A 26078-nucleotide genomic window follows, 5' to 3' on the forward strand; every position below is an offset into this window, starting at 1 on the left:
TCTTGTGTTAAGACATGAACGTGAGTAAATCATTGACAAATAGTAAAAAGGAATTATATTTACAAAATCTTTTTAATGAAGTAGTTAGATATGATGGTAATGTTTTTTAATATTAAAGAAAATACTGATATCAACATCGGTGATTCTGGCCCTGTATTACTTGTCATTGGATTTAAATCAACTAATTAATTAATCAACCTCTGAATTCTGTTCAACGACATTGTTGAAACAAAATAGAAATATTGACAGTATTTCCATTATTGTTTTTAATGATTATTTTATGAACAAAAAACACACACAAAATGAGGGTCCAGCCTTGGGAGACCATGGCCATCCAAGCATTTTTATCTGGCTACCATACTGTCTACATGAATAATGTGTGTGTGTGTGTGTGTGTGTGTGTGTGTGTGTGTGTGTGTGTACATTTAGTGTACTGTAATAATAATACATTTTATTTATATAGCGCTTTACATGGTACTCAAAGACACTTTAAACATTAAACACATTAAAAACAGATAAGCAATAAAACCAACACATAAAATAAACATATTAAAAGCAATTAAAAACAATAAAACCAGTAGCTATCAGGTGAGAAATGTAAGACTATTGTATGTAGAAAGCTAATCTGAAGAGGTGTCCAGGTCAGTACAGTCACCGATGTGTATGGGTAGGGAGTTCCAGAGGGAGGGGGCTGCAATGGTGAAAGCTCGGTCATCCCAGGTACGGTGCTTGGTTCTGAGTGGTGGGGAGAGGAGGTTCGCGTCAGAGGAGCGGAGGTTACGGGGGGGAATTATGGCGGTGGAGGAGGTCTGTGAGGTAGGAAGGAGCCTGGTTATGGAGGGCTTTGTGGGTGAGGAGGAAGACTTTAAACTGGATGTGTTGGGAAACCAGCCAGTGGAGGTTCTGAAGGACGGGAGTGATGTGATCACAGGAACGGGTGTGGGTGAGGAAACGGGCAGCAGAGTTTTGGATGTAATGGAGTTTATTTAAGGCTTTTGCAGGTGAACCATAGAGGATGCTGTTGCAGTAGTCAATTCCGGAAGTGATGAAGGCGTGAATTAAAGTTTTGGCAGCAGAAAAGGTGAGTGATGGGCGGAGACGGGCAATTGTTTTGAGGTGAAAGAAGGCAGTTCTCGTTATTTGGTTGATGTGGTTTTCAAAAGTGAGGTTGCTGTCGAAGATGACTCCCAGGTTACGGATGTGTGGGGATGGAGATGGGGTGGAGTTGTTGACAGTGAGACCGAAGTTATGGGTGTTCTTTGTGAGGGATTTCGGGCCGATGAGCATCAATTTTGATTTATTGTAGCTGAGTTGGAGGAAGTTGGTTTGCATCCAGGTTTGAATATCGGTTGTAGGATGTAGGATGTAGCTGTGGTGATGGATTTGGTAAAGATGTAGATCTGGACATCATCGGCGTAGCAGTGGAAGTGAAGACTATGTTTGCGTACGATACTTCCGAGTGGCAGGATGTAAAGGATGAAAAGGAGAGGACCAAGCACCGAACCTTGGGGGACACCTTGTGACAGAGGAGTTACGGAGTAGGTGCAGTTGTTGGTGTGTGTGAACTGTTGTCTCTTGGTGAGATAGGAACGGAGCCAGGAGAGTGCGGTGCCACTGATGTCGCAGTCGGGACTGTAGATGCATGACCATTATGCTCCAAATAACCATTATTTAATTTTTAAAACTTAACATACCGGTATTCAGTACAAAACACAGGCTGTAATGTGACACCACTTTAAATACATTTAACCATTTCCAGCATAGAATAAAATGTCAACTGTGAACACAGAAATTACAGACGTGATTATTTAGAATAAAAGCTGGACGGATGTGAATTCATGTAAAAGTACTTTTTAAAATCATGATAAAACTTGATTTCATTTTTCTTTCCCTGTCCTTCAAAACCAATAATATTAGGTCCCCTTCTTAGGTTATTCATAATTTGCAGGGTTAATAATTCCAGCTCCTGTTTGCATGTTGAAGTGTCTTTGAGCAAAACATAGAACCCCAAATTACCACCCACTGCCATAGGAGTGTCATTTCAAGTTCAGGTTAAAGCGCTATACAAGTGCGGTACATTAAACATTTTCATAAAAATGTAATAACATATTTATAACAGTATATCAGATCATTTGATTTAAGTCACAGACATCAGAAGAGCCACGTTTCTATATGCTAATGTGACTTGTCACAATTGCTTGTGATAATCAGACAGTTGCATTTTCCTGACGCACATTTTTTGTGCTGAATGTCTGAGCCCACTTCTCCAGCTCTGCCTTCAGTTTACTGGCATCAGGTCGGTCTTCTGGCTTCTCACGCAGCATTAACTTGATGACATTGTTCTGCAAAAAAACAACAAAAGACAGTGCAAAGCCCTGCATGTCAGCCTCCCTGCTACATGGTGACCATCATGACTAAACTGACACCCTATGGGAAATACTACTTCATGTTCTAAAGGGAATCAGTAATGATAATAAGGATATTGTAACCTACCTCTTGGGGAAAAGTCTTTGAAAAGTCTATGGGAAGCTTCTGATATCTGGCGTTATCCAGAACCTGGTATTGAGGTAATAAAAGGATGAAAAAATATGTTAGCCTGAAATTAGTCTATATCCTTCGCGTTCCACTTCCGGGATTGCTCCGGTGCCACAGAAAATTCCGCCGGATGCATGTATTTTCCATTTCCTGCCGCTTTCTTTATGTTGGAATTTTTTATTTGGTGGATTTATGAGGACTATTGTTGACTGCTCCTCAGATCTCTGCATGGTAGCTAGACTATCTGTCCAATCTGAGTTTTCTCTCGCACGACTATTTTATAGCGGCTCTGTGCGGAGTTTAGCACCTCCCATGACGATTCTGATTGGTTTAAAGATATGCCAATAAACCAGAGCACATTTTCCTCCCATCCCCGAATGGTGTGTGGAGTAGCCAGACTCTCTTTCAGCGCGCTTTGGAGGAGGGTCTGGCAAAGCGAGACTAGCCTGAAATTAACTAGTAATTCAAAATATGCTCTGAGAAAAAGGTTAAGCAAGACCAATTACAAGAGGAACAATAAAGTTTCATCTCATCTCCTATCTTCAGTGATGTAGTTAAATTTTTGTGGTAAGTCATTTAATCAATCTTTAATAACAACACAATGTTACGTCCTATTTATGCAAGACTCACCACTCGTCTTTCGTGGCAAGTAGAGACTTTCCAAAGAAGTTCCAAATATATCAAGCCCAGAGCAAATATATCCACTTTTCGGTCATAGTTCTTCGTCCTCTTTTGGGACAGAATAAAAACACAGTATTGACACAAGGTAGCAGCAAAAAGTTATATTTCATTAATCATTAAGATGAGGTAATTGAAACTTCATTTTTCAGCTCAGATTTTAGGGATTAAATTTGCAATTCAGTTTAAAACATTTGTTATGTACTGTATATTGATATAAAATCTCTAACGCGTTTGATGTAAAAAAAAATTGATTTGTAAAGCTCTCACTGCCAAAGGTAAAGATAGTTGAGACTTAAGTGTGAAAGGACATATAGGTAGCCTAACTAATTAAGCATATTAGAAAAACATATTACAGACAAATTAAAAGTAATTGTCAGTAAAGACCATCTCACTTGTTCCGGAGCCATGTAAGACCGGGTTCCTGTGTTCTCTGTTCTGTCCATCAAAGCATCATCATCTCTGGTGACCAGACCAAAGTCCCCAATCTTCACTTCTCCATCCAGTCCAAACAGGATGTTTTCAGGCTAAACAATAAAAAGCAAAAACAGAAATTGAAACAAATAAACATCTATCTCCCCACACGATGAGTATTAAAGTGCTCATATTATGCTCATTTTCAGGTTCATAATTGTATTTAGAGGTTATATCAGAATAGGTTTACATGGTTTAATTTTCCAAAAACACCATCTATTTGTTGTTGCAGCTCCTATTTTCACCCTATGTGTTGAGCTCTCTATTTTAGCTACAGAGTGAGACATCTCACTTCTTCTTGTTGGGAGTCGTACATGCACAGTAGCTAGGTAAGGACTTCTACCCAGTCAGAACAGAGTATGAGGGCGTGCCATGCTAGTAGCTAGGCGAGCATTATAAGGTGTGTTACAAAGTGACGCAGGTTCGTCACAGAAGTAAAGGCTGGACTACAATAGAGCTGTTTGGAGCAGTTTGTGAACACTGTTTTCTGTTGGAGATGGTAAGTCCTTTTGGGCTTTGGGCTTTTTCACTTTTTAAACCTATAACGTGCACAAAAAAGATATATAACAAAATAAGGGAAAGGGGAAAAGCCAAAAAGCATAATATGAGCACTTTAACACATGAACTAGTGAACTTAAAGCTTGCAGTAGCAGCACCTTTCCACTAGGGGCCGGATCTGGCCTAATACTAGTGAGGGGCAAAAGTTTAGTATGTGGTGCTGCTACTCTCTACCAGTGAGCACCAATATATATATACTGGTTCTAGGTACTCTGCCCTCAGACAGGCTTCACTACTGGTTGATTTAGGATCTGTCTTAAGGTACTGGTGGAGCTTCGGCAGGGTAAACCTGAGGACATTACAAACGCTCATACACCTGAAGTTACATACAGGGACTGTTGGGCAAGTTACTTTCAAAATGTAATACATTATAGATTACTAGTTACTGTCATTTGAGAGTAATTAGTTATATTACAATATTACTGTGTCTGAATTGTAATGCTTTACACTACTTTTGCATTACTTTTGAGTTACTTTCACCAAAATCAGCGGAAGTTTGACTTGGCAGGTAGCTTGTGAATTTCACCAACGGATCAATAAAGTCTCATCTTTATCCACATACATCATAGATTATTCATAATATTTTGTATAATTAATATATATAAGTAAAATGCTTTTTTATTAATAAGGAAAAAAAATTCCACTAATTAACCCTGACAAAGCACACCTGTGAAGTGAAAACCATTTCAGGTGACTACCTCATGAAGCTCATTGAGAGAACACCAAGGGTTTGCAGAGTTATCAAAAAAAGCAAAGGGTGGCTACTTTGAAGAATCTAAAATATAAGACGTGTTTTCAGTTATTTCACACTTTTTTGTTAAGTACATAATTCCATATGTGTTCATTCATAGTTTTGATGCCTTCAGTGAGAATCTACAATGTAAATAGTCATGAAAATAAAGAAACACTTTGAATGAGAAGGTGTGTCCAAACTTTTGGCCTGTACTGTATGTCAGCTTTGCCTCAGCCACACACTGCAGAGTCTGCTCTCACCTTGAGGTCCCTGTGGATGTGCTTCTTGGAGTGAATATATTCCACTCCACTAACTATTTGCTGAGTAATGCTGAGACTTTGTTCTCTTCTCTTGGAGTCTTGGGGAGACTGACTGTTCTTCTCATCAATCCAGTCTTTAAGGGTTTTGGTGTCACATAACGCCATCTTAATATAGAGGTACTTTCTAGAAAAGTAGGAAAATGATTGAAAATGAAAAAAAAATTAATTTCACCTTCAACTTAAAATGAGAAAGTTCAGACATAAGGTAAGTGCCTGGGACTCACTGGGAAGAACTGTTCCTGTTGCCAGTGGAACTGTCCCCTTGGTATCCTGAATCCTCTGTCCAAACTGTATAGTATCTGACGATATTATGGTGGTGGAGGTCTGATAATGTCTTCACTTCTCGAAGAGCTTTTCTGATCCAAAAGTAAACAAGGAAAATTAATGAACAAAACACAAATGCTGCACATGCACAGTGGAACCTCTCTACTGCATACTTACTCATCATATTTGACGATTTTTACAGCATAATCCTTATCCACCAGTTTCTCTCTTGCTTTGAAAACATTACCATAGGCTCCACTCCCAAGACACTCCATGGGCTCAAAGTCTGAAGTAAACCTGCCAGGCATAACACTATCGTTTTGGCAAAAAGTTAAAACAAATGTATTTTTGATTGTACAGCACTTCTTGAGTGAGATTCAAGTTCACTTCAGTATAAAACGCTATAAATGCTATAATGCATTTTGTTCATACCTTAACTGGGTGGATGTCTCATTCTGACTTTTCCCCATATTCTTGTCTTTGACAACATGCTTAGAGAATAAAAGAATAAAATGTATTTATAAATTTGATCCCTACTCTGATTATTAAGTTTTACATGCTATATGAAGTATGACATATGAAACAGCCAAGTAGTATATTGTCTTTTGGACAATATACTATCTCAAAATGTGCAACTCTCTATTTTCCTTGACTGGACAAACTAAACTTTCTACTCACCATTATTCTGTTCCCCTATCCACATACTGAGTAAGCAGATTATAACATTGTTTTTATGAGATTGTGATAGAAAGTGCAGACCTGATCCTTGGAAGAGTTGGATGAATCAGTGAATATTCCTGAGCCACTTGTACCTGTTGACATACTTTGTGGCGATGAAAGAGACTCCCTAGGAGAACATAATAAGATGCATTTTTAGCATTAAGCTCTACAATCTGTTTTAACAATTGGGTCCATAAGTAGCTTACAGTGAAGTTGACAACCTGGCATCATCTTCAGATGCAGTTGACCTTATGGGAATCTACAATTCAGAAAAAAGTGGTTGAGTAATGTAGAATGTTCTAAATAATAATTAATTATTTAAAGTGATTTTTCACTAGATTTCAATTAGATTTTTTATTCTGAGAGAGCACACCTGATCCTTGGGAAGGTTTGATGAATCAGTGAATATTATTGATCCACTTGTGCTCACTGATGTGCTTTGTGATGATGATTCATGGGACTCCCTAGGGGAATACAATGAGAGATATGAGTACAGCTTTCTCAGTATTTAACTCAATGTTCTGCTCTTTTAGTAATAACAATTAAGTGCCTTACAGGGTAGTTGATTGCGGTGAGAACATAGGTGGTGCACCATCTTCGGACACTGTTGACCGGACGGACACCTAAAGTGCACAGAATGTTAGACATATATATTTTATGTGATATTTGACCTCAGTGGAACCAACCAAGTATTAGGAAATATCACTATGGTGTAATCTTTGATGGCACACAACACCATTAAAAAGTAAGACAGAATATGTGGCTGGGTTAGCACAGTTGGTACAGCAGGCGTGGGCCTGTCACGATAACAAATTTTGCTGGACGATAAATTGTCCCAGAAATTATTGCGTTAAACGATAATATTGTCGTTCATTGTCAAAAAATTATTGAGCTCATTTTTATTTATCGTGCAATCAATTGATTTATTGCATATTGCGACAGGCGATATGCAATAATAGTCTGACCTGGACGATTTCCTGCATGTCTTCCCCTTCTCTCTTCCCTTTCACATCTAACTGTCCTTTCCATTAAAGGCTGAAATGCCCAAAACAAATCTTAAAAAAATAAAAAAATAAAAAAAAGTGTCAGAATGTGACATTTTCTAGAAAGAAAGAAAAATTCTATCCCTGGAATAAAAAAAGAAAATGTGTTGCTTGAATGTTTATCGAAAGGTCTTTCAAAATAAAAGCAAATATGCTGTGGTGACTGTGGCCCCTGTGAGCAGGACATTTAGAGGCTGATTAAAAGCATCAGGAAGAATCTGTGATGAAAATATACTTAGCTGCCAGTTTATTAGACACACCTAGCTGAAACTAATGCAGTCTAGTACAACTGTCCTGCAGTAAATCCTAGCTTCATGAAGGTTATACAGTCATGTACAGTGTGGTTGTTTTAGATCTTCATGAAGGTAGGCTTTATTCCAGGACTGATGTATTAGCATTCATTTTAGCCATGCTAAGTGTACAGTACCTAATAAACTGACAACTTAGAGTGATTATATAAAGGGAGTACAAAATATAAATAAATAATACCTTGCTGTCCCAATCTGTCTGTTCTTGAAGAGCAGACCAGGCCAGCTGAGCTGCTTTTTGTTTGGCTTCCTTTACACTCTTACCCTCACCCACAGGGTACTCCTTATCGTTGATCACTAGTTTGTAGAAAAATCTGTGTAGAGTTTAGAAAAGGAGCAAATAGTTAACATAATTATACGTACGCTAACATGTTAATGTTGTTTACAACTGAACATCAATAGCAATAGAGTGTCTGTATGTCTATTCAAGTTACGGAGGTTCAGGTTCATACTCACTGAAGGTTATGAGGTGGACCGCATCTCCTTTCCTCAATAAATTTAAGGGAGGTTTTTTTTTTCTGACAGTAGTGGTTGACAATTCCTATGTAATTTATCTCTGTAATAATGCTGTTCATACTGAGGCATCTTGTCGTATTACTGTAATAAAAAGTAACATTTCACACTGATGATTATTATTTGGATATGATTAAAAATGAACTGCTGCTATGATTTACTCACCAGATATCCAAAACATGTTGATTTGTTTCCTCCTTTTGTTGAGCTGATGTGGGGTTGTGATTCTCATCTGCAGTCTTGAAAAAGAAAAAGAAAATACAATTTTAGCCTGCTGAGTATGTGACGCCCTACAACATAATACATTGGATAAGCCAGGAGAAACTAATAATGTGTTGTTTTAATACTATAGCATGTAAACATGTTCTAATAGAAACCCAAAATACAGGTACAAAACTAAAAATTAGCATAATATGGGAACTTTAAGCAAAGAGGAGCAATAATCTTACTGTGTCAACTGAGTCCAACAAGCATTTCAGGACATTTTTAGCAGCATTTTGTTTGGCTTCCTTCTTGTTCTTTCCCACACCATCTGGATAAACTTTTCCATTTAGGACTACCCTCTGGGTGAATCTGTAGAGGAATTGTCACATATCAGTTTTTTGGCAAGTTGATTTGAAATTATGTTAGTGGGGCTGGGGTGCATTAAATGACATGACTCTGCAAACCACCATATTCAGCCTGTAGAAGGACTGGACCAGGATATTCACACGCCAAAGCCTAGGTCAAATGTGATTACATTCATAGGCTGAAATTGTAACACACATTATTCAAAGAATGTAGGCCTACGTAAGAACAAATTTCAGCTAAGCCTACCTATACTCGATGTAGCCAGCCTTCTTAAAGTATTTTGTTTTAATGCAATTTTACTGCTCTTCTCTATTATACCCTTTACCTTACCACAATTTACTATTTACTTCACAAATAAAGATTTTACAGGTCACAGGGCATAGGCTAGCTGATCCAGAGCTAGGTAGCAGGTCATTACACCCATGTTATCTGCTGCAATTAAAGGGCTTTATTATTACAGTATGGCCACCCATTCACTTTACCCCCAAAACATTACTTGAGAATTATCACATTGGGCTCTAAGTAAAAAGTTGACAGTCCTTGGGCAATTATGTATTGAGCTAGCCTCTGTTAAATCCTGCAGTGCCGGTTGATACATTTATACTGTATTTAGTTGGTTCTAACCAACAGGTTTAATGGTAATTTTGGAGTTCTCTGATTTACCATCTGTTCTCCTAAATCTATTAATGAGTGACGTTAGCTTTTTTTTTTCTGTACTGGATATTGCACCACCACCACCCTCAGCAGCGCCATAGTCATCCATGCCAGGAAGACTCTCGCCCAAAATTACACCCATTGAAGTCTAGCACGACTGCGACAAAATATGTGCAAAGCCAGCAAAGGTGTGTAAAATCCACGGTTAACAGAAATTGTGTTCAACTCACGTTTTAAGATGAGCGGGGCCAACAGAGCCGACGTCCTCATATTGCATAACAGAGCTTGTTTTCTGTACGTACTCGTTTAGTCTAGCAACATAGTTTCCAGTTTCCATCTTTAATGACGAAGCTGTCGGACTTTCAGCTCAAATGATATAAAGTACAAAGCTCATAATAGTACTGCTCCTCGTCCTGCGTATATCCGTGCTCCTCTGTTTCGAATAACTATGGACTCATGACAAACCTGTAAGTTTCGCTTTCCTGGTATGAACGTCATTCACGTAACGTGCCGTAGCTTGATAATCGAAACTAATACTTGGCACCAATAAAACCCAGCATATAACAGTAAACGACGGCCGCTGGCAAAATTGCAGTAAGGTGTTGTTCGCATGGACACTGGTTTCATTTTAACATTATTGGGGGCATACATATATATCTGTATTGCTTTGGGGATGCCCTTTTTAATGTGCATGCATGTGGCACCTGTTCGAGTCAATTAACTGATTCATTGTTAATTAATTTATAAACCCCTAATTGTTGTTTGAGCAACAGCTCTGCTCATGCACATGCAGCAACACAGAGCTACAAGTCAGAGGAAAGACCCCACACTGTAGTCCAAACGTTTTACACGTCGAAATAAACGATAACTGGAGGAACATGTCTATGCATTTAATATCAAATTAATGGTGGGGACAATATTAGGTAATCAGAAGTGGTAGGGACATATCCCCACCATCCCTACACCATGGTCGTTTGGCAGTAGTTATCAATAACTGCAGTTATTTTGTTATAGTTGGTGCATACTTGAGTTAATCTGTCCAGTGGTGTGCACACAGTGTCTCAGGGTGCTGGCAAAATTCTTGGTCTAATGTCACACCAGAGTCTAGGGCTTAGCTCTGACTAAAGTCATACCCAGTGGCTGTGACCATAGAGCTAGTGGGCACACCCAGTGCCAGCTGGTTGTACCTGACTGGGAGTGGGCACAGGTAACCTGTAAATGTTTTGTGACACTAGTCATGCCAGCCTAATGACAAATGTATTTTATATTTATGCTCTGCTAGATTAGCTAGATAAATGCAGAAATAGTAAATTTTAGTTTTGTTACAGTACAGTTTGTAAATTGGAATTGTTAGTCACAGTGCTGTGTGAGATGGCAGTTGAAAATAATGTATATCATGGTCAATGATAGCAACTCCACAGCAATTCTTTATCATTGCAGCTAATGTTCTCTGAGAGCCTCCTAGTGGTGCAATAACTTTATCTTTAAACTTAAAGTTATTATTATTATTGGGATAAGACTATGGCTGTGGCTATAGATAAGAGCATTGCTGTTGCTGTGATTGTTTTTTTGCACCATTAACAGACCTACATGCCAGTGTCAGCTGAAAAGGTCAAGCTGGGTGAGCGCTGTGGTGAAGCTATTCCTGAACTACTGCGGTGTGCAGTAGGTTGATAACAGATCTGTCTATGTGATAAAAGTAGACTACAGTAATGGCTCAGCTTTCCTCTCAGACTGGCACTTAAAGGTGACAAAACCAAAGCACTTAGGTGTCCCATTAAGACGGTCTTAAAAAGAGCTTTCAAGTCACGTCTCTGCCCTTTACTATCAATTTTATTTATCTATCTAACTATATCATTAGAGGATGCCACACCATCCAGCACCCACTACCATTCACAAATTCAGCAAAATACAACTGTACATATATTAACTTTTATACAGAGGCTGAATGACATTACACCCTAGTTGGCAATGTTTTATTTCGCTATTTAATTTATTCATTACAAAGCAAAGTGTGTAATATCACTTTAAACACATTTAACAATTTTCAGCATAGAATACATTATTTTAATATCAGTTGTCAAAATAATTACCCAGGACATGATTATTTGTTAAAAGTACATAATGTTGGGGCGACGTCTAGCTCACCCGGTAGAGCATGCACCCCATGTCGTGGCCATTTGCTGCTTGTCATCCCTTCTCTCCTCTCTCCCCCATTTTTCTGTCAATTTTCAGCTGTTCTAATATAAGCAATAAAAGCCCTAAAAATGTAATAATGTTCCATTCAAGTCATTCCGTGTTAAATCAGAGTTTTGTTTACATTTTAGAAATATTCTGTAAGATATTTGTATGGTGGCCCTGAAAGGCAAACCACAGCATTAAATTCCACAATGTGACAGCAAATGCCACAGCACGACAGCATTTCGCCACAACACGACAGCATTAGTAAGACTCAAACGGAAAGGGTAGGTACATACTGGACACTAATCCTTGTCCTGATTGGTTGCACTGTCTGTAATTTACAAATGGGTCCGTGTACATTTTGATAGTTTTTATTTTTTTCATTTGAACCAAGAAATGATCAAACAGAAATAGCAATTGATTTTTGTTTCAGTTAAAAAAACGGAATAAATAAAAATGCAGAGCCGTATTTGCGTTTTTGGATTATGATTTCAAAATCGAAAAATGGACCCATTTGTAAATTACAGACAGTGGAACCAGTCAGGATGAGGATCAGTCTACACTGTAAATGACAGACAGAGCAACCAATCAGGACGAGGATCAGGTCCACTATGTACCTAACCTTTTCGCTTCAGTCTTACCAATGTTGTCGTGTTGTGGCGAAATACTGACGTTGTTTGCACTTCAGGGCCAACGTAATTTTGGCAGAACTATGAGAATTGCATATTTTTTTGCCCCATGGAATTTTCTCATTTTAGTACCCTAAAAAAATGTCAAAAAAGGCCATATTTGGTAGGGGCACAGACAAAACGGTGAACAACAAATCCAAATGATTGAAAGGCACTTGGCAGATGTCATATTTTTTATTACCGGCCCTTAAAATGGAAAGAAAGTGCAAAATTTGTGGATTGGGGGCCCCAGGCAGTCCCCTAAAGTACAGTATATACATATGGAATTTCCATACTTTTTTTCTGGCTAGAAAAGCAGCATTTGATTGATTGTATTCCACATTTCAGGGACTAACATAAACAGAATCTAATATATGGTAAGTATGACAAGCCAAGGTTGCAATTTGATGCCTTTTTGAGATGCTAAAATGGCAATGTGGACTGTTGTGAATCGGTTACATTCCATTCTGTGAAAACTCTGAACCTTTCTTATTAGACTTTGATGCACAGAACTGTTTCACTGTTCTCCCTGACGATGTATCTGTGTGAACCAACCTTGAATCAATCCTCCTTTCTTTTGGTGCCCCTTACATATCATAGAAATGACTGGAGCAATTGTTACTGGCAATATGTATATTCTCGTGTGTTGCATTAAAGGACAATTCTGGCGCAAAATGAACCTAGGGGTTAATAAAATGTGTGTACTATTACTGTGTAATGTGTCTCTAGCTTGAAACAAGCTAGCGCAAACCGATGATTAGCTTATAACGCTAGTCTTCAAGGCAGAGGGTAAATCGCTATTTCTACACCACTAACAAGGCTCAAAATAGCACCACGCTTCAACTGTAGCATAATGAGGGTCCCATCTTGGGAAAACAGTTGTGACTAGTCGAACACCGGCGTTCGTGGTTCGACTGGTCATGACTGTTTCCCCAAGATGGCGCCTGCCTGTATACATGAACGGTCTTTATAATCTATCTTTTTAATAAACGGTCTGTACACTTACAAAGTTCTCAATGCTTCGGTTTGCATGTAGGGACCCTCATTATGCTACCGTGGAAGTGTGGTGCTATTTTGAGCCTTGTTAGTGGTGTAGAAATAGCGATTTACCCTCTGCCCCGAAGGCTAGCGTTATAAGCTAATCACCGGTTTGCGCTAGCTTGTTTCAAGCTACAGACACATTCGATTAGCATGAAAACAGATCCCAGAGAACGCTCGACTCGGTACACATATATTATTAACCCCTAGGTTCATTTTGCGCTGGAATTGTCCTTTAAACCTTTAGAATATTGACCTAAATCCTGCTTTGTGTCACTTTGTTCTGCAGCTTTCAGAGTTAACTCACAAAAGGACAAGATGATTGTCATCTTGTCATGATGACAGAACCATCGCGATCAGATTGATTCACATTGACTCATTCCTAGGACCATGAATGTGTGAAAAGGGTTTAATATATGGGCGTTTTGTGTGTAAAGTTACAAGTTCCTTCCATGTTGTCTTTATATTTACATTGAACAGGATATGAGGCTTATAATACATAACCAGCAACTCATGCACACTGTATACCTGTATTGAGCAAATGAAGACAGAAATTGATAAAACTCAATAAACGTAATGTTTAAACACATCATGACGCTGTAATATGGCAAGTGAAGTGGAAATTAGTGACTCCTAAAGGTAAAAATGAAAAACAATGCAAAAGGTTATTATTCCTTAATTAAATGTACATTCTGATGGTTTTCCTATACAGATTGTATAGTCTTCTCCCAGTGGTAGTTGGGTTGGTGTACAGAACATCTACAGTTGGCATCCAACAGATATCACTCACTTATATATCCAATGACATAATCCTAACCCAATGTCTCCAACCCTGCTCCTGGAGAACAACCCTAATCAATTACACCTAATCATATGTACAAGAGAAGTCACATTTTCTCTTTTTAAGCCGCAATACATGGGTAGTTGGTTATGCATAATAAGCCTCATATCCTGTTCAATTTAAACATGCAGAAAACGTGGAAGAAACTTGCAACATAACACACAAAATTCCCACTTTTCACGCAAATGTTCATTGTCCTCGGAATAAGTCCACATGATGATGTTAGCCCTTAACATTTGGCAAATCAATCAAATACTGTATTTTTGGGATGAAATATGGACATGTCCTTATGTGTATACTTTGGGGGACTGCTTGGGGCCCCAAACCACCCATTTTGCACTTTTCTTTCCTTTTCCAAGGGCCAGTGCTAAAAATAATATGACATCTGCTTGTGCCTTTGAATCATTTGGATCTGTTGTAAATTGTTTTGTCTGTGCCCCTACCAAAAATCATGGCTCTAGCTCCTTGAGTCTAGGAGCTATATTTCTGAAGATTAAATTTGCTTAGCTTTTAAATGTTTTTTTTAGGGTGCTGAAATGATAAAATTTCAAGGGGCAAAAAAACAAAGAAATTCTCAAAATTCTGTGAAAATATGTTTTGGTCCCAAATAGCATACATAAAGTTTGAATAAAATCGAAAATGTAAAAAACTAAAAAAAACTATTTGATTTGACAAAGAATTACCCAATTCTCAGATTATGAAATGCACTATTATGATACATTTTGTCACAACCGTTCATGAATACAGTTATAAAAAGAGAAACTCTCCTTAGCAATCAAAAACTTGCAAGTTAAAGGACAAATCCGGCGCAAAATAAACCAAGGAGTTAATAACATGTGTACCGATTTCGACCGTTCTCTGGGATTTGTTTTCATGCTAATCGAATGTGACCAGTTTTAACGCAAACCGCTAATTACCTTATAACGCCAGTCGTCGGGGCACAGGTAAAGTAAAAAGAAATCACTATTTCTATACACTGACAAGGCTCAAAATAGCACCACACTTCCACGGTAGCATAATGAGGGTCCCTACGTGTAAACCAAAGTATTGAGAACTTTGTAAGTGTACAGACAGTTTATTAAAAAGATAGTTTAGAAAGACCGTACCTTTCACGTATACAGGTGGGAGCCATCTTGGTAAAACAGTCCGACCAGTCGACAATGAACGCCGTGTAACCGTATGGGGCCCCTTCTTCCCCGTAGTTAGTAACCCATATATTTTAATAAACAGATATAATTCATGCATTTCCATGTAATTACATTTTACAAACGTAATTTCTATCGACCCGCTGGGAAACCATGGACCATGGGAGATTTCAAGGGACAGTTCAGCTCACGTTGCACGGCATTCTTCGTTCGACTGGTCGTGACTGTTTTCCCAAGATGGCGCCCGCCTGTATATGTGAACGGTATTGTCTTTCTAAACTATCTTATTAATAGACTGTCTGTACACTTAAAACGTTCTCAATGCTTCTGTTTACATATGCTACAGTGGAAGTGTGGTGCTATTTTGAGCCTTGTTAGTGGTATAGAAATATTGATTTCTTGACTAAATGGTCTCAGATTACGACGTATCTTTTCAAATGATGTAACTTAATTCTCAGTGTTTTTTTTTGGGAATGCTTACTTAAAAGAGAACATTATAACCAATATCTGTATGCATGCATGCATGCATATGTATATTTGTGTCTCTGTCTCAAACTCTTTACATTTGTCTCTTCCTTGTGTTTCTGGGGGATTGTTGCTCGTCCAAACTGTGAGTGGATATTAAGGTGATGCTGAAATCCATGGACTGATTTCCCAAGACACTTATGCTTGTATTGTGTCACTGAACGGTTGACTGTACTGTCTGCTTGATTGCAAAAGGAATAAAAAAGTAAAAAAGAAAAAAAAAAGAAATATTGATTTCTTTTTACTTTACCCGTGCCCCGACGACTAGTGTTATAAGGTAATTAGCAGTTTGCAATAAAACTGATCACATTCAATTAGCATGAAAACAAATCCCAGAGAACGGTCAAACTTGGTAGACATGTGTTATTAACCCCTAGGTTCATTTTGCGCCAGATTTGTCCTTTAAAGTACTATGGACTATTTGATGCTGAATAGTCTTGCTTGTGATGACTGATGCTTTGCTGATTGCTTTTCCTTGTAATAATCAGACAGTCCTACTGTCACGACGCATATCTTTAAACATTGTAATTGTAGGAGTGCACTCTTCCAAGTCCACCTTTAGTTTACTTGCTTCAGGTCGGTCTTCTGGATTCGCACACAGCATTGACTTAATGATTTTGGTCTGCAACAAAAAGAACAGCTATTGTGATCTCCATGATATTAATAAATGCTGCTAGTGTATTTGAGGCGTCACTTAATTGTATTACCCTCAAGCTGACTTTACTTTGGCAAACTAACAAAGCAATTCTTTTCCCAAAACAGTCATCTGTCCTGCTCGATATTTAACGTTTTAATTACATTATACATACACACATCAACAGTCCTGCTTTGGCTCCTTATCCTTTAAAGGGTAACTACCATTTTTTTCAACCCTATTTTCTTATGTTTTTGTGTCTAAGTGACTGATGGGATCAACAATCTTTGTCGTTGGTCCAGTATTAAGCAAGATCGCTGCAGTTGGCAGCGGTAAAACAAGCTACAATGTAAGTTAACAGGGCAATTGTTAAGCTTGTATTTACATTCACAAAAGTGCTTGTTTGGCCACTGACAGGCTCGGATTAATATTCTAAGGGCCCTATTTTAACGATCTGAAACGCAAGTATCAAACGTGAAACGCAAGTAGCTTTGTGGGCGGATCTCGGGCGCTGTTGCTATTATACCAGCGGGATAAATGACTCTTGAGCCCGACGCAAATCTAAAATGGGTTGGTCTGAAGTAGCTAGGTGTGGTTTGGGCGTAACGTGCAATAAACCAATCAGAGCGTCATCTCACATTCCCTTTGAGAGCAGGCGCGCTTGTTCCATGGCGGATTGCTATTATGACGGCGGATGTGCCTGGCGCACGCCAGCGGGAGCTGTCCGGGATGCGGCAAAGTAATAAATGCCGGTCTTGACCGGGTGGCGATGTTGCTGCGGCCTCTCGGGCGCATCTCTTCAAGTCTGTGTTTATTTCAACCCATACTAGAGTTGTGATTGTTGGAAAAGTGGAAAGACGACCTAAAACGGCTTTTCATAGTTTTATTTTGTTTCTGTCAACTTTGAATGAAGTGTATTTTACGATACTAAAATTACTGTTTATCTACAATTTCACGGATGTTTTTATGTTTAAAAAAAGGATCTTACTCTTTAACAGAAAGGTTGACCTCCTTAAAAATCCTTTCCATAATGTTGTCAGACACGTAAAATATTAAACCTGAGCCTGTCAGTTGCAAAATGAGCACTTTTGTGAATGTAAAATACAAGCTGGACAATAGCCCTATTAACTTACATTGTAGCTTGTTTCGACGCCGCCGCCTACTGCAGCGATCTTGTTTAATACTGGACCAATTTCAAAGATTGTTGTTCCCATCGGTCACTGAGACACAAATGACGGCCACCTTGAGGAAAATACAGTTTTATCTGTCAAGTGAAAGAAATAATGCTTGTGTACCTCCAGGGGAAAATTATGTGGAAATCTTTGAGGAAATTTCTGGTTTCTGGCATCATCCCAAATCTGGAGACCGTGCAGTGAGAAAAGGAAGGAAGAACATGTAAGTGGCGTGATACAAATTGATAAGCTTTCCATAAAGGCCCTTTTACAGGTGGCATTTTGACATGTCACAGTAGAAAAAGTATAAATAATGTGTTCACCCCAAGTTTAACTGACATAAATATTATTTCTGTTATTTAATATGTTTTGTTTGTATATATATTTTTTATAAATATTGATGTGTCGATGTTAATTAGGAACTTAAGTTCATTTTGGCGTTGCAGGTGAGATAAACATCAAAGATGCTTTGCTACAAGCAGAAATTGCAAGAGCTACTTGGATATGGTGTCTTTGTGATGGTATTCCACGGTAAGAAGGTGGGCGGAGCATCCACATTGTTGAGAACCCCTCTGCATCGTCAGCAGGTATCTCGGGTTCACTAGCGTTTCGCCCCTTAACCTGTACGCTTCACATGAGTGGGGCAGCAAAGAGCATTTAGCCTTCGCCTGCAGAGGGGTTCCAACTGTGGGCTCTCTTCAGCCACAACCATCTTGAGCTAGTCTCGGCAGCCACAGTTATCTCCCTGGTGGCTTTCTTCAGATGTTTTGGATCCAGGCCAACCTTCTGTAGGAAATAGCGCAAAGATGTTGCTGGGAAACCCCGACAGCCGACTTCGATAGGATTGGTTGCGTGCCATCCTTTGATAAGAGCCTCATCGATCAAGTCCTGGTACTTAGCTTTCTTGATTTGGTGTGAGATAGCTAGCCTGTCCTCCCATGGCACCGTAAGTTCAGCTACTAAGATGGTCTTGGTGATCCTGGAAATCAGGACCAGGTCTGGACGGAGTGAGGTCGCTGCGATGTCTTGTGGGAAGACAAGCCTACTTCTCAGGTCCACTTGCATCTCCCAGTCAAAAGCACGCTGTAGAATGGATGGAGAGTGCTTGGCAGTTGCCTTTACCGTGGGAGTATGGTTGCCTTCACGCTGGAAGTTGCACACAAACACTGTGAGGAGCAACACACACACGGGGCGAGAAGATATTCTCCGTGTGTGGATGAAAGTAGTTACTTTGTGTGTTGAGCGAAAGAGGAAAGAAGAAAATGTTTTTCATTTTTGTTTGTTTGAACCAGGTATTTTCAAGTGAATCCATTCCCTCTTGCAAATGTAGCCAGCAAGGTGTGTGTATTATGCTTGTATTACCCAAGTGTATTTGTATTTACTTTTTATAGTTTATGAATGTGTTTATCTTTTACAATGTCATACTGTAGTACGACAGTGGATTGTAATGACGGTGGATGTGATGAGGACGACAAGTGCAATAAATCCATCAGTAACCAGAACCATGGTGTCCTTTATTTCCCCGAGGGAGTGATACCAAGTCTGAAGCAAATTTTCATTTTGCATTACTCACCAGGGTTTTTCCTGCATAGAAGAATTTTTGGCACCCCCAAAGAGGTTTTTGCCAGTCCCAAAGGAAAATCACCAGCACCAAAATGATAAGAATTGAGAATAACAATAGCAATTCAAATCTTCTCTAAATGTGTTTAAAGCTTTAGTGCGTATGTTTTTGATATTAATGAATGTCCGTTACATTCAAGCCATTGCCAAATGAGTTGCTACAAAGCTAGTTAAGACTGTCAGGCTGTACCGGACTCTTCCCGTGATTTATTTAAATATTAATATTTTTAACCAGTTTGGTTAATTTGGGGTTTATGGTTATGTAATCAGTAACACTTGTGCTTTCCCTATCAAGACAAGTCAAAATCTCTACTGTGAGAAAGGCCTATGATATTCGGTTAAAATTTGACGACCAATCAATCAACGTCTGTTATCTGATTAAGCATCTGGAACTTTGTTTATCTATAAAACAAACTGAAAGGCAAAGCAAAAAGCATTTATTAATTAACAGTTATTATTGACATATAGCAGGAATTTGGACCTTAATTAACTCACCACATTCCTTTCGTTGCCGACAGAGAGGTTCCAAAGGAGCTCAAAATATATCAAACCCAAAGCAAATATGTCCACTTTTCGGTCATAAGTGTTCTTTCTCTTCTGTCATAAAACAAGAACACAATATTTAAAAAAGGGACTCTAGCTCTACAGCACAGAGTAGTGGTTAAAATCCCCACGTTTGCCTTTGACTACCAATATTTAATAATACAGAATCTAAAGTCACCTGCTCAGGAGCCATGTAGGATGGGGTTCCTTTGTACACGGATCTCTCCAACAGGTTCTCAGCATCGTCATTGTTCTCAGCAGTGACCAGACCAAAGTCTCCGATCTTCACTTCTCCATCTTGCCCAAACATGATGTTGGCAGGCTAACCGTGGGAGAGAAATTAACAAATGAATATGTAGCTCCATGACTGATGTGATGCAATAAATGATGATTTTATTCACTTCGTCTCACCTTCAGGTCTCTGTGGATGAGCATCTTAGAGTGAATGTACTCGACTGCACTGACCATTTGCTGAGCAATAATTAGACTCTCATCTCTTCTTTTGGAGTCTCGCAGAGATTTCTTCACATTCTGAATATTCTTCTCGTCGATCCACACTCTAAGGGTTCTGGTGTCACACAGCTCCATCTGAATATAAAGGTACTTTACCAATGAATTACCAGTCGACCTAGAAAAGTGGAAACGGAAGAAATGTGACAATGTAGTCATGACATACCTTCGTGTTCAGTAAAATAAGTACATATCAGTTAGGATTTCATTAATGGATGTGACTTACTGTGAATTGGTGCCACTGTCATCTGTCTTTTCCCATTGGTATCCTGAATCCTCCAACCAACATGTGTAGTATCGAACAATGTTGCCGTGATGGAGGTCTGATAATGCCCTCACCTCTCGTAGAGCTTTTTTTATTCTAAAAAGAACAAGAAAAACGTGACTCAGTTAAATAAACTGTCAACTTATTTTGCATTGCATCTGTAACGGATTTATTTTTTATTTTATTTTAAAAAAGAACAAAAAGAAACATCTTTCTTACTTGACTTACTCTTTGCAGCGGACAATCTTTACAGCATAATACTTCTTCAGCAGCTTATGTTTTGCCTTGGAAACTTGACCAAAGGCCCCTTTGCCGAGAGACACTATCGAGTCAAAATCTAACGTAAACCTGTTGAAATTAAGTAGTATTTGAGGCAAAAAGGTGAAAATATGGATTACATTTTTTCAAGTATATATAAAAACATCATTCTGGTTGTATATAAATGCACAAAACACAAACTAAAGGCCACATCACTGCTATAAATCACTTCTTATATTGTAATACAATGTTTTCATTTTCCATACCTTGAGATCGCTGCCTGGGTTGTTGCTTTCTCACTCTGACTATTATCTGTATTCTTGCCATTGAAATTGACCATATCCTTGATGAATAAAATAGTAAAGTCATGTTATGATATCATCATAGTGAAACCAACTAACAAGATAACCTACAATAATTAATATGTTCTTACTTTACCTCTTTGCTCTTTCTGCAGGCATTTTGGAAATTTGCTGCAATTCTAACAAGAAAAGAAAAGGTACAATCAGCACTAACATCAGGTGAATACTATTTTACAGTGAGTCTCAAAAGATAGCTTACCTTATTTTGGGCTTCACATCAGGACTTTTAATCTTTTAATGGGAAGTAGAAAAATATAGCCAATTATAGTTAAGCATACAAATATTCAAATTCCATTATACAAGGTGAAGAGGCACAAATTCCTTTACTTTTCAATAATCTAAAGAGCTGAAAGAGCAATGGTGAAAAGTTATTTGGTTAAGAGTGTGCTAAGAACTAACTTGGCTAAAAGGTACTGACAAACTCTTGGTCTTGCAAGACTATTGTTATCGTTCACAATTGTGTGCTCTCACCAAATACATGTGTAAACCTAAAAAGCACCCTGGTAATGTGTTAAGTGAATTTCTGGCTTTGGAATAATGTGAATAATACAGGCCAGTTAAGTTAAACTGGCTTACCCTAAAAAGTAAATTAAAGGAACATGCCGACTTATTGGGAATTTAGCTTATTCACCGTAACCCCAAGAGTAAGTCGATACATACCCTTCTCATCTCCGTGCGTGCTGTAACGCTGTCTGACGGCTCCAGCATTAGCTTAGCCCAGCACAGATCCTGCAGGTAACTGGTTCCAACTAGCCTACTGCTCCGAATTGTGACAAAAGTGACAAAATAACGCCAACATGTTCCTATTTATTTTTCTATTTTTGTACACGATGTGACTCAACAAATCACAACATGTAAATAGGAACATGTTGGCGTTATTTTGTCACAATTCGGAGCAGTAGGATTGCTGGAACCATTCACCTGCATGTTCTGTGCTGGCCTGATGCCGCTGGAGCCGTCAGACAGCATTACAGCACGCACGGAGATGAGAAGGGTATGTATCGACTTGTCTAACTCTGGGGGTTACGGTGAATAAGCTAAATTCCCAATAAGTCGGCGTGTTCCTTTAAAGCAACTAATCTTTTGCAATAGACTGAGCATTACAACTGATGAACAGCTTTAGCAGGATTACATAAGAAATAACAGACCTGATCCTTGGGAGGATTCAATGAATCGGTGAAAACTGCTGAGTCACTTGTAGTTGTTGGCGTGCGTACTGATTTTGCATCATGGGACTCCCTTTAACAATACATTGAGACACATTAGTAGAATATGCTCAACATATAAACTTTACCATCCGTTGTACTGCTTGGTCAGTGCCTTACGGTGTGCTCGGTGGGGTGGACAGCTTGGCTGGCGCACTGTCTTCAGACACAGCTGGCCAAACAGATACCTGAAAGCATAAAGGAAGTGTTGGGCTGTTACATGGTACCATGTTTTAGAGTAATTGACGCTCCGACTTTGGGAATCACTGGTATAGAGATAGAAAAGCAACACCACTGCTACATACAGTTTTACAACTGTGGGAGGTGCAACCAAGTTTAAACAAATGTGTCTTCAACCCTTAAAGTCATTATGATCAATCACTGCATTGTAAATTTGTTTGCACGCACAGCCATGGTGAGAGTTGAACACAAAACATTTACAATGGACAGCGTGGGTAGTAACTGTAATGCTGATCTTGGTTCGAACTTCTGAATAAATGGAGTAAGTAATATGAGGATGTTTAAAACCTGCTTTTGACATGATGGCTACAAAAAAAGAAAAGAAGAAGACTGGGCTTTCATATTATATAGTAAGAAATTTCAAAGAAAGTTGTGGCACCTATGGTTTCATGATGCAGAAAAAATTTGATGGTTAGCATATCAAAATAAAATAAAATATGAAATACCTTGCTGTCCCAGTCTGTCTGTTCTTGAAGAGCAGACAAGGCCAGCTGAGCTGCTTTCTGTTTGGCTTCCTTGGCACTCTTACCCTCACCCACAGGGTACTCCTTATTGTTGATCACTAGTTTGTAGAAAAACCTGTGTAGGCAGAGAGGAAATATGTAGATAATCTTGTTAAGATGCATCTCTCATATCTATCAAGGGTTTTCATAGAGTGTCTGTAGAGTCTATTCAGTTTACAGAGGTTCAATCATACTCACTGAGGGTTATGAGGTGGACCGCATCTTTTCTCTAAGATGTAGTCATGGGAGAGCTTTGTTCTCTGACAGTGGCTGTTGATCATTCCAATGTAATTTGTGTCTGTAAAAACTTCGCCTGTAGTTCTCACACTCAAGCTCTTTGTCTTTTCACTGTAACACCGAGACAAATCAGAATCAAATTAAAACCTTTAATAATCAAACCCAATTAAAATATTTAAACAGAAACAAATGTGCTCACCAGATGTCCAACACATTTTGATTCGATTCCTCCTTTGGTTTGCTTGGCGTGCCACTGTATTTCTCTTCTCCAGTCTTGAAAACAACAAATATGATATTATATTAAGTGGTCAGAGTGCTTATTTGAAACTCCAAAATACTACATTCATGACAATATTTCAGCTAATAACATGCATGTCAATTCATTACTTCCTGGGACTTTAATTAAGCTAGGAGAAACTAGTGTGTATTACTACTTACCTCTGTAGTTTTACACAAACAGTAGGTCAATAAAGAGGTATAATAATCTTACAGGGTCAATTGGTTCCTCCAACAAGCATCTCAGTGCATTTCTTGCAGCGTTCTGTTTGGCTTCCTTCTTGTTCTTCCCCACGCCATCAGGATACACCTTGCCATCCACAACTGCTCTTACGGTAAATCTGAGAAAGAAATATAAAGGTTGTTAAATAGACAAGATAATAAAAGGAGTACAGACATGAATTTGCACACTTAATTAACATTCCCACAGGTGAAGTTATTATCATATGTTGGACCCCCTTAGGCCCTCATTAGAAAACTGTGTGGGACTAATGGGACTAATGTAAAGTCATTAATTTTATTACATGTGAAAAATACTGTGAAATGTGTGTATTAATTGCTATGCAAGCACTAGAGCTAATTACCTCAAATAAATGTATTATAATACATTTTTTATTTTTTACTACTTGTGTCAGTATGATACATGAGTTGAGTATCAAATCCAGAATAATTATTTTTCAATATCTAACTCAATGCCACAGTAACAGTAGAAACAATACTTAAAGACTATTAAGGTTCAACACATTTGCATCTATTAGTCATTTTTTAAAGTTGCCTTACACTCATACCATGCCATTCATCAACATTTTCTTACAGCTATTTTCCACGTTTGTTTTTTACAATATAATGTAGTAAACAATTCATAATATCTGAACTCAACTCTAAAGGTATACACTGTTAACTTATGTTACATCTATTGCCTGCGTGGTTTAAATGTGGTAAGGAAAAAGTGACAACAGCTGGGACACTGATTGGCCTAAAAGCAACATAGAATACACCCTAACCAACGCCATGGGAAAACACTATCCTTCCATTCAATAAGAGTATGAGTTTTTCCCATTGAAGTCCCAGATCTTTTTAAATCATACATAGCCTACAGGACATGCATGCAGGTCGTAAACCCCACCAGAGAATGCATACAACTCACGTTTTAATGTGATCAGGGCCAACGGATCCAACGTCCTCATATTTCAGCTCCAAGCGTTGTCTCTGTGCATACTCGTTCAGTTTAGCTACGTTCATTATAAATGACTAGTCGGAATGTCAGTTAAATTACGAGCACAAAGTGCAAGGATACTATATATTTTTCTTTTTCATCTCAACTTTACTTCCACGTCTTGTCCTTCGTACGTCTGGGCTGTTTCAATTCAGCCACAGTAAGTTTCGTTTTCTCCGGCAACGTCACACAACATGGCTCCTTCAAAGGATGTCAGAAATATCAAAACTGGTTATGAACCAAGTGGAAGCTATCACCGTGGATACGTTTTAACAGGGGGGAAGTTAGTATAGTGAAAGCATGGATGTATTAAGAGAACTAAAGTGCGGAGTTTCTTTGGGCTAGCAGCCGTTAATGTTAAGTATGCTACTGTTAATTATTTTTACGGATATGTTAACTTACGTCTGCTTGATTTTTGTTTTGTTTTGGTCTTCTTGAAATGTTTTAGCTTCAATGAAAGTCTTTTTTTGGGGACAAAACCATAGACTGTGTAAAACAGGACAGCGTTTATTTTGTTAGCAATCGACAACTACAGTTCCCAAGAAGCTTTACCACCGCGCCTACAGCTAATACTCATGGGAGTTCGAGTTGTTAATGCCAATTAAAAAAAATAAAAAATCGTTGAGGAAGCTACTGTCAGGGTCTTAGGTGCAGCATCCGAGCCGTTTTTGTCAGCACCTTAGCTGAATGAATGTGAAATGCTGCAAAGAAGCGCCAAAAACGTTGAAAAATCATCAAACTAACTAAAAGCCTTTTCAGATCTTAGATTGATTTCTTTAGCAAGTTTTTTCATAAAGCTTTTTGAGTGTTAATTATTATCTGCTCTAACTTTTCCAAAGTTTTAGACACCAATATGGTGATGATAATGGTCGAAATTATATATATATATATATATATATATATATATATATATATATATATATATATATATATATATATATATATATATATCAGTGATTCTTGAAACCTTGGCAAAAACATGTCCCACTAAGAAAAATGCCAATTCTGTTGGAAATTAATAACATTTTCATGAATAAAAAGAATCAAGGTTATAATCAAGGGGTCCTTTGCACATATGTAAGGTTTTTTTATAGTTTAATTTTTATTAATTTAATGATTATTTGCTGGCCCATTGCCTACAAAATCAGTTGTCCTCGGATAGGAGATAATCATTTCAACTTGATTAAAAAAACATAAAATAATAATTGAATTGAATAATATCTTTACCACATGAAATAGTACATTGTAATATGTTTTAAAAACTACAAA

The 26078-nt window shown here is 38.3% G+C and overlaps 2 protein-coding genes and 1 long non-coding RNA gene across 4 annotated transcripts; 1 reads left to right on the forward strand and 2 right to left on the reverse strand.

Moving 5' to 3' along the window:
- Positions 1-881: 881 nt before the first annotated feature.
- Positions 882-9985, reverse strand: LOC114571671 (interferon-induced, double-stranded RNA-activated protein kinase). 2 transcript variants are annotated; one of them, XM_028602738.1, is made up of 17 exons: positions 9601-9985; positions 8596-8719; positions 8312-8385; positions 8090-8230; positions 7815-7947; positions 6838-6905; positions 6656-6746; positions 6489-6541; positions 6322-6409; positions 5995-6053; positions 5740-5859; positions 5523-5654; positions 5239-5422; positions 3609-3740; positions 3166-3264; positions 2494-2556; positions 882-2342 (listed from the first exon to the last, which is right to left on the reverse strand). In XM_028602738.1, the coding sequence occupies exons 1-17, from the start codon at positions 9705-9707 to the stop codon at positions 2208-2210; spliced, it is 1803 nt and encodes a 600-aa protein (XP_028458539.1). In that variant the 5' UTR covers positions 9708-9985; the 3' UTR covers positions 882-2207. The 2 variants fall into 2 exon arrangements, with proteins under 2 accessions (XP_028458539.1, XP_028458538.1); XM_028602737.1 differs by having other exon boundaries at positions 5740-5874.
- LOC114571673 (uncharacterized) lies at positions 9477-19044 on the forward strand. The gene is made up of 3 exons (XR_003694702.1): positions 9477-9558; positions 17704-17797; positions 18021-19044. It is a non-coding gene; the product is annotated as an uncharacterized LOC114571673 (long non-coding RNA).
- Positions 16109-25091, reverse strand: eif2ak2 (eukaryotic translation initiation factor 2-alpha kinase 2). Its single transcript, XM_028602739.1, has 17 exons — positions 24741-25091; positions 23808-23934; positions 23517-23590; positions 23279-23428; positions 23024-23156; positions 22458-22525; positions 22281-22371; positions 21332-21363; positions 21209-21251; positions 21037-21113; positions 20741-20860; positions 20474-20608; positions 20149-20365; positions 19916-20059; positions 19690-19791; positions 17698-17760; positions 16109-16390 (listed from the first exon to the last, which is right to left on the reverse strand). The coding sequence occupies exons 1-17, from the start codon at positions 24833-24835 to the stop codon at positions 16253-16255; spliced, it is 1809 nt and encodes a 602-aa protein (XP_028458540.1). The 5' UTR covers positions 24836-25091; the 3' UTR covers positions 16109-16252.
- Between the last annotated feature and the right edge of the window lie 987 nt (positions 25092-26078).

This window comes from Perca flavescens, chromosome 17, assembly GCF_004354835.1.
Source record: "Perca flavescens isolate YP-PL-M2 chromosome 17, PFLA_1.0, whole genome shotgun sequence".
NCBI classification, from domain to species: Eukaryota; Metazoa; Chordata; class Actinopteri; order Perciformes; family Percidae; genus Perca; species Perca flavescens.

Coding starts and splice junctions, on each gene's coding strand:
- eif2ak2 (XM_028602739.1), bottom strand. CDS start 24,835: ATGAACGTAGCTAAACTGAACGAGTATGCACAGAGACAACGCTTGGAG. Junction 23,429..23,516: donor CAAAATGTGTTGGACATCTG/GTGAGCACATTT, acceptor TCGGTGTTACAG/TGAAAAGACAAAGAGCTTGA. Junction 20,060..20,148: donor TCATCCACAGAGACCTGAAG/GTGAGACGAAGT, acceptor TCCCACGGTTAG/CCTGCCAACATCATGTTTGG.
- LOC114571671 (XM_028602737.1), bottom strand. CDS start 9,707: ATGGAAACTGGAAACTATGTTGCTAGACTAAACGAGTACGTACAGAAA. Junction 6,410..6,488: donor GCCAGGTTGTCAACTTCACT/GTAAGCTACTTA, acceptor ATGTTCTCCTAG/GGAGTCTCTTTCATCGCCAC. Junction 2,343..2,493: donor CAAAGACTTTTCCCCAAGAG/GTAGGTTACAAT, acceptor GTTTTTTTGCAG/AACAATGTCATCAAGTTAAT.